The sequence below is a fragment of the Gigantopelta aegis genome, chromosome 3 (assembly GCF_016097555.1).
Source record: "Gigantopelta aegis isolate Gae_Host chromosome 3, Gae_host_genome, whole genome shotgun sequence".
Lineage (NCBI taxonomy): Eukaryota > Metazoa > Mollusca > Gastropoda > Neomphalida > Peltospiridae > Gigantopelta > Gigantopelta aegis.
The window spans coordinates 61,327,648-61,342,008 of record NC_054701.1 but is presented as its reverse complement, the minus strand read 5'-3'; the positions used below and the strand labels follow the sequence as shown (position 1 = coordinate 61,342,008).

At 38.2% G+C, this 14,361-nt stretch overlaps 2 protein-coding genes across 2 annotated transcripts in view; both read right to left on the bottom strand.

Moving 5' to 3' along the window:
• Window positions 1-14,361, bottom strand: part of LOC121368380 — a 109,785-nt gene that overhangs the window by 71,347 nt on the left and 24,077 nt on the right. The window lies entirely within an intron of this gene.
• LOC121368379 overlaps window positions 6,413-14,361 on the bottom strand; it is a 25,374-nt gene continuing 17,425 nt past the window's right edge. The window contains exons 5-9 of the mRNA XM_041493072.1: window positions 12,654-12,944; window positions 11,538-11,639; window positions 11,036-11,071; window positions 8,550-8,612; window positions 6,413-7,087 (exon numbers count right to left, since the gene is read on the bottom strand). Coding sequence (XP_041349006.1) covers window positions 6,893-7,087; window positions 8,550-8,612; window positions 11,036-11,071; window positions 11,538-11,639; window positions 12,654-12,944 — 687 coding nt within the window. The 3' untranslated portion in view covers window positions 6,413-6,892. The remainder of the gene's footprint in view (window positions 7,088-8,549; window positions 8,613-11,035; window positions 11,072-11,537; window positions 11,640-12,653; window positions 12,945-14,361) is intronic.

The following is a 14,361-nucleotide window of genomic DNA, read 5'->3' as shown; positions in this document are numbered from 1 at the left end:
CAGAGCGATCTGCAGCACCGACTACTCCACCGTAGTTCGAACTCTACACCAATGTCAACATCTGCTGCCGACCCTCAGCGAGTCTCTAACGTCACCGACGAAATAGTCAACCTTACCTAGGACAGGTAACCTCCGTTTTTGAGCTTAATTGGACTTGAAATTCTGTAGAACGCCACGGTTGTTCGCATTTAGTCTGTACATGTCCGAGCCTGTCCTAGCAACACTGGAAGATTGACCGCCCCACTCTTAGAAGAAATAGGAAAAGGGGTCGGCCCCTACTACTCTTTTCTAGACTTTACTTTGCTTTATAGTGATACCATCTCGTATCCTCTGGAGTTGGGCCCGTCCGCACCACTATACCAACCCATGACGACTGGACTATACCCTAGTCTGATACTTTCTCTCTCGTTCAGACGGATCCGGCTTCTCAAGATCTGTATTTCAGCACAGCACTAAACCTTCAATGTCTATTGACTGTCAACCTAGGTGGGCTTTTTTACGGGATACAACCCATCTCGTCTCTATAAGCTATGCACCCAAACGGCCTTAACGAGCCCACTCACGTGGACATATCGATCGGACTTTAAACTTTTAGATCTGCGTTCAAAATTTCATGTCGAAATTACTTTTTGTTTTTTAATATTATTAAATAGTCCGATCCTCTATTCTTTCTCTTATTTAATTTTGGACTGTCCTTCTAAAATGCTCCAAATTTTATAAATATTCGGCCGAGCAGTCAATTCTTTTTATTTTTGGCTTGTAACTTTTTATTTATTTTAAAAAAAATTCGATTAACTCTTTTACTAATTGATATTTTCAAAATCCTGTCCATTTTAAACTCTACCCCCCCCCCCCCCCCCCCCCCCCCAATCCCGAGTCAGGCCACCGATCTTATCGGAGGTCGGATTCTGGATGGGTGTGTTCGAAACACTAGTGGTATATGAGCACGCTTTCACCACTATAGTGCATTCTTGTATGGCGGTAATTGCCTCATATACTTACTTCAAGGAAGGGTTCTGATATTTATGGAGTGGAGGAGACCCTGTGAGAGTTGTCCCTATTCATTATGTACCAAAACCTTTGTTTCTTCGACTACTTATGACTCACCGTTCGGCAATAATCAATTTTGGAAAATTCAGCCCCAAAATGATTTTTTTTCACTAATTCATCAAATATTTGGGCCAAGGACTGACATAAATGTGCCAATAATTCGCCCACGCAGTGCGTACATACGATACATACATTTGACTGTAGTTGTAAACATTTTATTTCAAGGGGTGTGGTGAAGTAGATGTCACCACCATAGTGCGTTCTTGTATGGCGGTAACTGCCTCATATACTGACTTCCAAAAAGGGTTCTGATATTTATAGAGTGGTCGAGACCCTGTGTGAGTGGTCCCTATCCATTATGTACCAAACACTTTGTTTCTTCGATTACTTATGACTCACCGTTCGGCAATAATCAATTTTCGAAAATTCAGCCCCAAAATGATTTTTTTCACTAATTCGCCAAATATTTGGACCAAGTACTAAAATAAAACGGCCTATAATTCGTCCACGCAAGGCGTACATACGAAACATACATTTGCCTTTAGTTGTACACATTTTATTTGAAGGGGTGTGGTGAAGTAGATGTCAGAACACATATTTCAATACTTTCACCACTATTGCTTGTTCAACTACGTATGACTCACCGTTCGGCAAAAATCAATTCTGGAAAATTCGACCCCAAAATGATGTTTTTTCATTTATTGACCAAATATTTGGGCCAAGGACTGAAATAAATGTGCCTATAATTCGCCCACGCAGTGCGTATATACGATACATACATTTACCTTTAGATGTATATATTTTATTTGAAGGGGTGTGGTGAAGTAGATGTCAGAACACGTATATCAATACTTTCACCACCATAGTCCGTTATTGTATGGCGGTAAGTGCCTCATATATTGACATCCAGAAAGGGTTCCGATATATATAGAGTGGAGGAGACCCTGTGTGAGTGGTCGCTATGCATTATGTACCAAAAACTTTGTTTATACGACTACTTATGACTCACCGTTCAAAAATAAATTTTGGAAACTTCGGCCCCAAAATGAATTTTTTTCACTAATATACCAAATATTTGGGCCAAGGACAAAAATAAATGAGCGTATAATTCGCCCACGCAGGGCGTACATACGATACATACATTTGCCTTTAGATGTAAACATTTTATTTGAAAGTGTGGGGTGAAGTAGATGTCAGAACACGTATATCAAAGCTTTCACCACTATAGTGCGTCATTGAAGGGCGGTAATTGCGTCATGTGCTATGCTGCTCTCTTTTGTTGCTGAAAACAACTTGTCTTTCGCCATGGCACCACAATTACTGGCCTTTACCAAAGCCCTGAGTCACGACAAGAAGGCTCTAGATACCCTTGCTATGGACAGAACGACAGCATCGTACACACTGACACATGGCTTAGCAAAGACTTACAAAGAACAGTTGGTTTGTGTTTTGCAGTGCAATTTCTTCTCAATGAACATTGATGAAGCAACCAGCAGCAACAACATGAAAGTCCTTGCAGTTATTGTAAGTTACTTCTGTCCCCAAAAACAAAAGGTGGTGATCCACCATCTGGAGTCACTCAGTTTGATAAAGGTCAACAGTAAAAGCCTGTTTTCTGCATTGGACACTTTGTTCGTAGAGAACATTTCTTGGACTAATCTGATGTCTATTCTCATGGACTCTTGCGCGGTGATGAGAGGTTCCAAAAATGGACTGGAACAGCTGATCAAGAGACGAGCTCCCCATTTGTTGGACACTGACGGCGAAATGGTTCTGATATTTATAGAGTGGAGGAGACCCTGTGAGAGTGTTCCCTATCCATTATGTACCAAATACTTTGTTTATTCGACTACTTATGACTTACCGTTCGGCAAAAATCAATTTTCGAAAATTCGGCCCCAAAATAGGTTTTTTCACTTATTGTCCAAATATTTGGGCCAAGGATTAAAATAAATGTGTCTATAATTCGCCCACGCTGTGCGTACATACGATACATACATTTGCCTTTAGATGTACACATTTTATTTGAAGGGGTGTGTGAAGTAGATGTCAGAACATGTATATCAATGCTTTCACCACTATAGTCCTTTCTTGGATGGTAGTAAGTCCCTCATATACTTACTTCCAGAAAGGGTTCTGATATTTATAGAGTGGAGGAGACGCTGTGTGAGTGGTCCCTATCCATTGTGTACCAAAAACTTTCTTTGTTCCACTACTTATGACTCACCGTTCGGCAAAAATCAATTTTGGAAAATTTGGCCCAAAATTATTTTTTTCACTAATTCACCAAATATTTGGTTCAAGAACTAAAATAAATGTTCCTATAATTCGCCCACTCAGTGCGTACATACGATACATACATTTACACATTTTATTTGAAGGGGTGCGTGAAGTAGATGTCAGAACATGTATAGCAATGCTCTCACCACCATAGTGCGTTCTTGTATGGCGGTAAGTGCCTCATTTACTGACTTCCAGAAAGGGTTCTGTTATTTATAGAGTGGAGGAGACCCTGTGTGAGTGGTCCCTATTCATTATGTACCACAAACTGTGTTTGTTCGACTACTTATCACTCACCGTTCGGCAAAAATCAATTTTCGAAAAAGAAATTCACTAAGTCACCAAATATTTTATGAAAGGACTAAAACAAATGTGCCTATAATTCGCCCACGCAGTGCATACATACGATACATAGATTTGCCTTTAGATGTAAACAATTTATTTCAAGGGGTCTGGTGAAATAGATGTCAGAACACGTATATCAATGCGTTCACCACTATAGTGCGTTCTTAAATGGCAGTAAGTGTCTCACATACTGACTTCCAGAAAGGGAGACCCTGTGTGAGTGGTCCCTATCCATTATGTACCAAAAACTACTGATGACTCACCGTTCGGCAAAAATCAATTTTGGAAAATTCGGCCCCCCCCCCCCCCCCCCCCAAAAAAAAAAAAATCACTAATTCACCGAACATTTGGACGAAGGACTAGAATAAATGTGCCTATAATTCGCCCACGTCGTGCGTACATACATTTACGCATTTTGTTTGAAGGTGTGGGGTGAAGTAGATGTCAGAACACGTATTTCAATGCTTTCACCACTATAGTGCGTTCTTTTATGACGGTAATTGCCTCATATACTGACTTCAAGGAATGGCTCCGATATTTATAGAGTGGAGGAGACCCTGTGTGAGTGGTCCCTACCCATTGTGTACCAAAAACTTTGAATATTCGACTACTTATGACATACCGTTCGGCAAAAATCAATTTTGGAAAATTTTATAAGTCGGAAACATCTTACAATTCAACAAACTCGGGAATGTCCCTTTAACAAATACCTACACTATAAAAGAACACCCTTGAAATTAGATAGCTAGGCTAGTATAATTCCCCTCTCTCCTTGTATTTCATTATAATCCAAGGATGGGGGATGAGTGGCTTTGATTAGCCGTTGACCGGCCTCGGTGGCGTCGTGGTTAGGCCATCGGTCTACAAGCTGGTTGGTACTGGGTTCGGATTCCAGTTGATGCATGGGATTTTTAATCCGGATACTGACTCCAAACCCTGAGTGAGTGCTTCGCAAGGCTCAGTGGGTAGGTGTAAACCACTTGCACCGACCAGTGATCCATAACTGGTTCGACCAAGGCCATGGTTTGTGCTACCCTGCCTGTGGGAAGCGTAAATAAAAGATCCCTTGCTGCCTGTCGTAAAAGAGTAGCCTATGTGGCGACAGCAGGTTTCCTCTAAAAAAAAAAGGTGCCAGAATAACCATATGTTTGACGTCCAATAGCCGATGATAAGATTAAAAATCAATGTGCGTCGTTACATAAAGCAAACTTTATTCTTTGTTTCATTAGCCGTTGGTTTTCACTAGAGTAGGGACTTAGGACATTAGGAACAACCTTAACACCAAACTAGGGTTTTACAAACAGACTGCACTCACAACCGCAACAGTACATAGAGTGCATTGACTAATGATAACAATGCACCCGTCCACAAGCAATGGCCCAGGACGTACTCTATTAAGGAGCTGGGCAAAAGAAAACCGGCTCAGAGTACACAATTGCAATGCACCTAGGGGAAGCTGGACAAAAGAATACCGGCCTCCCTTAACCCAATCCCAAATACTTGCTGCTGGTGGACTACTTGGGCACTTGGTGACACTGAATATGACGCCGCCTTCAAGAAGACAAGACCAACAAAAACCCCGGGACAACATCACGGCGCCTTACCTACCGGTGTATATACAGAAATTGCAAGAGTCTCTCCTGGGTTGTCATGCCACGACCAGAAGCGGTCAGGCTTTTTTAAGGGCCCTATGGGCAACCTAGGGAGACACCCAAGCATCAGATAGGTCTAATAAACGAGGTACTCTTGACTCGGTAAAATCAAAACTTATGTTAGCGTTTGATCTTTCTTGTTTTGACCGACCGTTCAAAATTGCGCCAAACTTCCTTAATCAGAATTGCACATCTTTTCTCTTTGGCATTGTTCTTTGCTCCTTCAAAATAATTCCATAGCACCATTACCCCCCACACACACACACACACACACACACACACACACACACACCCCTTGTGATATTACACACACACACACACACACACACACACGATGTTCATGTACGATTCAATAATTGTTATTCTGTCACCTTCCATTTATGTAATGAAAGAAAGAAAGAAATGTTTTATTTAACGACGCACTCAACACATTTTATTTACGGTTATATTGCGTCAGACATATGGTTAAGGACCACACAGATTTTGAGAGGAAACCCTCTGTCGCCACTTCATGGGCTACTCTTTCCGATTAGCAGCAAGGGATCTTTTATTTGCGCTTCCTACAGGCAGGATAGCACAAACCATGGCCTCTGTTGAACCAGTTATGGATCACTGGTCGGTGCAAGTGGTTTACACCTACCTGTTGAGTCTTGCGGAGCACTCACTCAGGGTTTGGAGTCGGTATCTGGATTAAAAATCCCATGCCTCGACTGGGATCCGAACCCAGTACCTACCAGCCTGTTGACCGATGGCCTAACCACGACGCCACAGAGTCCGGTTTATGTAATGAATTAGTCATTAATGAAAGACCCAATGAGGACAGCTCTGCTGTTCGTACCGTAGAGGTTGTCAGTCGCAATGTCAACTCTACTGGGAGACCTGTATGTTATTCACCAAAGAGCTGAGATCTATATTATTATATGTATTACCACGTTGTAAACAATGTTTCATGTTGGAAAAGAAATTAAGAAAGTACAAGCCAACTTGTGACTTCTGTTATACATTTAACATTCCGGTAAAACAATACAAGGAAAACTTACTCTGTTAATATCAATACAAAAATATTAACACGTTCTTACCACTGATCATTTTCAACATATTATATTTTTGACTGGACATAACATGCTAACCTAAATTGAACATTCTGTAAAATAGCTATATAAACATAATGAATTTTATGAAATATGTCTTTCAAATACATGAGCATTTAATTTGTTATTTCAGTATAGTTACTTATATAACAAAGACGTAATATAGTAAGTAGAAAAGTCTTAAGATAGTGACACTATATATGTAAGCAGAGTTTTGTTAAATTTGTTATGTTCGGGCCATCATGTTGGACGCTCGTCCAGTAAAAATTGCCAAGGCTCCTGCCATCATGCCGTACGCAGGTCAAGTAAAAAGTGTTGTGGTTATGACATCATGTCGAACGGTGGTCAAGTTAAAATTGTCAAAGTTTCTGCCATCATGCCGAACACTGGTCAGATTGTGATTATGCCATCATGGCGGGCACTGGTCAGATTGTGATTATGCCATCATGGCGGGCACTGGTAAAGTACAAATTGTCAATGCTGGTCAAGTAGAAATGTTTGTTGTGGCCATAACTTCTTTTCTAGCATCTCACATAAGCATTTTTTCCTTAGCAGGGTGGGGTGTCGTTGAGAGAAAGATGCATCTAAATTATTCCACTCCAGAATTCGTTCATAATTGTCCTCCAAAAACTGTTTTATGTGATGCTGCGCCACATTGGTTGCCAGTCTCTAAAAGGGAAAACAAATGATAATTAGAAATATATACAAGATGGATGAACGGACGTATCTAGACAAATGTATGTTGGTGTGTTTCGGTTATTTTACATTACATTACATTACATTACATTACATTACGTATGTATTCACGCACGCACATAATATGATGTAATGCAATACCTTACAATACAATATAATAAACGAGTTACAGTTCTGAGTAATATCATTTTCACTTGTCAGGAGCTTTATCGAGCTTTATAGAAGTCAAGATTCAATTGTCTCCCTTGCAAATTATTACGATCTAGACTAATTATTTAAGTCGGTGTCGTTACATGTCGGGTTTAGTTTTTTTTAGTTTGATGATTACCAATGCATCTCATCGTATGAAAAATAAAAAATGTACTTTAAACAATTGTACCTATAAAAATGGATATGAAGTGCAATGACGGTAAAAATATATATAACTGACTGAGAGAAAGAAATGTTTTATTTAACGACGCACTCAACACATTTTATTTACGGTTATATTACGTCAGACATATGGTTAAGGACCACACTTCATGAGCTTCAAGGGTTCTTTTATATGCACCATCCCACAGACAGGGTAGTATATACCACGTACGGCCCTTGATATGCCAGTCGTGGTTCACGGGCTGGAACGAGAAATAGCCCAATGGGCCCACCAACGGGGATTGATCCCAGACCGACCGCGCATCGAGTGAGCGCTTTACCACTGGGCTACGTCCCGTCCCTATATAACTGACCGAGTACGAACCAAATCATTGGGACACAATGTCCTGTCGTTTTGTGGAAGTTAGAGTTTAACTTCGAGTTCGATTCATGGTCAAGAAACTGTTCTGAAAAGGTTCCACCAGAACAAATATATCATGGCGTTAGGTGTTTCAAGATGTGTCAATTTTTTTTTTGAAAATAAGGTTTTCATACATCACTTGTTGACATAAAAATCGTATTCGAAAAACCAATATGAAATAGCCTCTGTATATTACATATTACATAAACATATTTTTAAGACTACTGAATGAGTTTACTGTTAAAACTGCAGTTCAGCTTAAAGTTATATATATATATATTCATATATATACATATACATATTCATATTCATATACATGCATACATACATACATACATACATACATACATACATACATATATATATATATATATATATATAATACTAGTATATTTATTTAAGTATTGACAGTTTTATGTTTATATGAAATAACTTAATAACTTCACCATCTTTGGATATGATTTTCTTTCCAACGGCATGTCCAAATAATTGTTCGGGGGGCGTACAACGACTGTATAATCAATTTGTTGAAACAATTTTTTATCCTTTGTGTCAGCTGAGATTTTTAGGAGTTACCTATCCCCCTAAGACAAATTCTGGATCTGTCTCAACTTAAATACAACTTTGTTGCCTTCCCAAATTAATGTGAAAATTGAAACAAACCTCTTTGTCAGCATCATCCGGGGTAGCAGCATAAAGTCTGAGCATACAGTCTCTGATGTAGCGCTGCAGTAGTGATAAATAACACTTACAAATAATAATAATAATAATAATAATAATAATACTAATATTATTATTATTATTATTATTATCATCATCATCAAATAGATAAATAAAATAAAGAAATAAAATATAATAAAACTAGCAACCATAAAGTGTTTTGTAGATATATAACACAGTTACATTTTATTAAACATTAACAAAATTATTTCCCCATATTATAAAATACCATACAATATTAATGTGCTTATATCCAGTTAAGGTTATAAGCCCAGTTTATCGATAAGAAGTAAGAAATGGTGACTATACATCTGGTTGAATGAAATACTGCTAGGAAGGAAGGAAATGTTTTATTTAACAATGCACTCGACACATTTCATTTACGGTTATATGGCGTCGGACATATGGTTAAGGGTCACACAGATATCAGGGCGAACAACCTAATGAAAATATTTTTCTGGAATTTTCTGGTATTTTAATTTTTAAGCGCGCGAACGCCCCTTTCAAAACAGTAGTTTAAAGAACGCGAAAACGCCATTTTCAAAAAAAAATTAATAATAATAATAATAATTTAAACAGCGCCATGTTTGACATATTTAAAAAATAACAACAAACAAAGAGATACATAACAATAAAAAATTGTATTATTTATTGAAATGTTATGTATTCAATAATAAAAGTATAAATCAATCCACATAAGTGGCAGAATTTTTCTACTTCCTTTTTAAGCATAGCTCTATTTTATGGCTTGTCTAGTAAAACATGCTAAATATATTCATCAGTGTAAATAAAGTTACTATACCTAGTACAGCCATTAACAGCATTACCACACGCGCGCGCGCGCGCGCACACACACACACACACACAGACCAAAGATAAAAAATCATCAACAAAAAAAACCCACATCTAAAAGCCCCACTTTATTAGCAAATAGTGTAGTACAGTTTCAGTCCCACCTACAGATTAGTAATAAAGTGACAAACAAACTTGGGACCAATGTTATTTTCATGTAGATACATGGCCACGTTTGCACTATTTCATCAGTGGGGTCGAACTAATTTGTGGTTAATATACTAGTCGTGGCGCACTGGCTGGAGCGAGAAATTACTTTTAGGGATACCAATTAATTGTGAATACATTATTTTCAGGTTATATTTTACTTGACCAGTTAACAGGCCAACTGTCCGTGTAACTATACTTTCAACACCATATTTATTATTTTATTGTACAACTCGTTATTCATAATAACAACGAGGAGTAGGAAGGGGAGAACGTATATTAGTAATTAACATAATTTTAGTAATAACCAACAGTTATTTTATTTAATCTATTTTATCTAGCCCAGTGGTAAAGTGCTCGCTTGATGCGTAGCGATCGGTCTAGTGGCGATCCCCGTTGGTGGGCCCTTTGGGCCATTTCTCGTTCCAGCCAGTGCACCACGACTGGTGGATCAAAGACCGCGGTATGTGCTATCATGTATGTGGGATGGAGCATAATATTATAAATGGTCGCTTGTTACTAAAGGGAAAATTTAGCGGGTTTCCTCTCTAAGACTATGTATCAAAATTATTAAATGTTTGACAACGAATAGCCTATGATTCATATAATCAATGTGCTCTAGTGGTGTCGTTAAACAAAGCAAACTTATTATCCTGTCTGTGGGGTGGTACATATAAAAGAACCCTTGCTACTAATGGAAAAATGTGGTGGGTTTCATCTCTGAGACTATAATTATGTCAAAATTACCAAATGTTCCATATCAAATAGCCAATGATTAATAAATAAATTGACGGAAAGAAATAAGGGATCATAGAAATACTGATAGTAGAGACCGATTATCCCACATTATTAGTAGACTTTTACTAAGTACTGAATGAAATTTGGTCTACAGGGTGTATAGTACCAAATCAAATCCCGTAGACGACAATAGTAACATATGTGGCTAAAATTCCTACCTGCAACGTATCAACCGACATAAACGTCACAGATATAAATACTACCACCCCTCACACTTAAAGTGAATCAGAAAAAAATGGGGGTCAAGCTGCTCGTTTCTGAGATAACGGGTAGCGTCTATGACTACCCTAGTTCCGCACAAAATTTGAGTACTTTTTTTCACAGGTACCCCCATACATGTTTCAAGCACAAGGCAACTTGACACATTTGTACTAGATGAAATAAAATTGCATTTATTTTTTACCCAAATAAAACTATTATTTTTTACAACCAACACACTCACATTTATAACCAATCACAGGACTTGTGGTGTTCACTTCTCTATCAAAAGTTGGGTGCACCTCGAACTTTGACCCAGCCGGAAGTTATTTGGTTTAGTACTACCTACAACACCAAGCGGTCTTTTGTTTCCTTCTCTCTAACTTATATGGGCAAGTTGGAACGTTGAGAAAAATTAAATATAATAAACTTACCTCACATGGCTCCGTGTTATAGTACATGAATGAAAGCTGGGGGAAAGTCAAGGAACGTATTGCTGTTAAGTATACGTTTAATGGCTCCAGGATTTCGTAGGGGAGATATTGATGATGGCGATGACGATGATGATGATGATGATAACATCATTAATTGTAATATTTTTATAGCAGTCATAAAGGGTTTGCGCTAAATTATCGATCCGACTACATCACATACGGCATCATGTGCAGGCAGTTATTAGTTTTGCATATCATAGCTTACGCCCTCTTCTACCCCCCCCCCCCCCCCCCCCCCCTCTCCCCTCTCTCTCTCTCTCTCTCTCTCTCTCGCGCGCTCTCTCTCTCTCTCTCTCTCTCTCTCTCTCTCTCTCTCTCTCTCTCTCTCTCTCACTGTATCATATGTATGTGTAAGCATGTGTGTCGGTGAGGTTCCAATAGACTGAATGACACATAGATTACACAAATTAATCGTGCTTGTTATTTAACTCTTTAAGGATACAAAAGGAATACGTTTTTTGTAATGGAAGTACAGGAAGAATTTGGTTTCTTGAAACATGTCAAGAGATCTTTTTTTCGTCAACTTCTTCGCCTTTCTATGTCCCTGTAAAATGAACAAAAAGAGCAATCATGTAGTCGTATAAACAGATCACTGGAAATGGGATGTTTTCCCCCAATAAAACTGATCGAATAAATTTGATGTTGGTGGTTGGGACCGGAGGGGTCCTATAACTGATACTTTAGGTGGGAAACCTACAACTACATAACAACCCGACCATGTCGTCGCGGACACTTTGACAGTTGCACTTATTGTTGTCGGCATTACCTAGCTAGTCCTGTGTTCAGCCGGACCAATCATAAGAAAAAACAACATTTGCCTGACTGGTTTTGAGCGCCTCACATTAAACGAAATTTCATTTCAACTTATTTTCGTGCTTATATCCAATTAAAGTTCAACCACGCTGTCCTGGGCACACACCTCAGCTATCTGGGCTGTCTGTCCAGGACAGGATGTTAGTTGTTATTGAGAGAGAAGAGGGTGTAGTGGTCTTACACCTACCCACTGAGTCGTTAAAACTCGCTCTGGGTGGGAGCCGGTACCGGGCTGCGAACCCTGTACCTACCAGCCTTATGCCCGATGACTTAACCACGACACCACCGAGGCCGGTAAACCAAACGATATATTCTATTGGAATCAGAGGTTCTGTCCCCTTTTGCCCTTAGAGAGCTCTGGGGTTTATCGCATGATACTTTTAGAACTATTTGTAAAAATATCCTCATTGTCTGAAATACACTGTCTATATTAAACTTTTTAACACCCCACATAAAAGGGCACACTCCACATAAAAGAGAGAGACAGAGAGAGAGAGAGAGACAGAGTGAGAGAAACTGCACTGAAATCAGTAGACCTGTGTGAACAGACCTGTCCTCCCCCGCTTCCGCACATTTAGACCCGTCCGCAATGCAGTCGAATTTGACGGACGACGGTTAAGTTATGCGGAAGCGGCTGTGGATGAGAAAACCCCCCATATAAATCTGACCACGGCTTTAATGTTACAATCCGAATTCAAACTGATTAAATTATTTGAAAAAACAAACCCAACATCAACATAATTACCGTTATCGCGAGTAATTTCCAGCAGCAAAAGTAGAGTGGCACGTGACAAGCTGTGACTAAGGTTGGTATTAATGGAATGTATATTCGACCGCCGAATAATACTAGATCAGTAACGCTTTCGCTCTTCAGCCATTGTATGGATGATACAATTCCCATCAAGCCAATGACAAACAGGTATGTTAGCATGAAAAAGTAAGTCGCAGATTTGAAGATTCCGAGGAGTCCATAAAACTTCATATAATTCAGATTATTTAAATCCGTCACTACCATTTGAACTTTATTTCTGGATATCTGTTGAGGAAAAAACAAGAAGATTAAAACAAATTAATTCTATATTATTACTCCAGCAGGTACTCATAACTGGGAAAATAAAAATCATAATTTCTCACTGAGAAATTATCATGCATTGGTTTAACGTATACTACTATTGGACGATTTGACACCAACAAACCAATCACCTTGTCGGTACTAAATATGACGTCATCACGATTTTGGCAAATCACACACAACGACGTCACATAATTTAAAGCGTTTACGTTTATGTCTTTCTGGTTTCAGTGTTAAACTTGTAATAAAATGGTAGTTTAATGCAATTATTTATAGATGTTTTTTTACAGAATATATAGAACTTTGGGTTTTTAAAATTATCTGTGAACCGTGAATAAAATAAAAAGTTAAAGCAATACCTAGAACAGTAAAATAGTTTACGTCGTTTCTATATACATGGACGTGTAGCCGATGTAGGCTATATAAAAAAATGAAGGCTTTTAAAAAACCCAATTAGCTGAGGTAATAAATAGAATAACAAACTCGGTACCAGTTATTATCAAATTTATGTCCCTCGTTAAATAATTTTCACTTGTCACTCGCTAAAGCTCGTGAAAGGGGGAAATTATTTCACTCGGGACATAAATTTAATAATAACTTGTAACCCGTTTATTATCCTCTATATGCGTTACATGTTCACAATAAAAGGACATTAAATAATTAGCGTTAAGTAAGTACACAAATACAAAATTGTTTATCCATGTTTTGGCCGTAGCTTGCATGAATTGTAATTTTCAGGCACTCTATATTACGTTACTAATCATCCTCAACAGTATTTTTAGGAAGACTTTCAACAATGTTTACCAACTTAGTACCATGTTAAATTATTCAGTTAATTATAGAAAAGAAAAAAACAACATTACACTATTTATTTGCTTTTTTTTGAGATTATCGAACAAACATTTATAGCACCGCCAATTTATGTGATTATGTCTTTTGTCTATAAAAACATTGCAAAAAAACCCTGGAATATGCTCCCAAAATTTAACCAATTAACTGGCATTAGGCCTACTGTTGGTGTTCAAAATGTTACATATACTCGTTAATAAATTAAAAAAAAAAAACATAGACAGTCGACCGTTAGTGCTATTTGAAATTGTTACACTAATGGCCAACACTGCAAACGCTAACATTTATTGTTACATTATAGTGGAGTGGCTTAGGTCTAACTCACGGTCAAGGTCAAATGAAACATACAGCCACACGAAGGCTTAAAGCTATAAGGCTGTTTTCTCTCTCTTAAGCTAAATTTGTTAATGTCATTGACTCGGCGTTAGTGGTCATAGGATTCTGTTCAAACTTGTTTTGAAATGTCTTCAATATACCGAGTAATAAAATTCTGTTCAAACTTATTTTGAAATATCTCCGATATACCGAATTT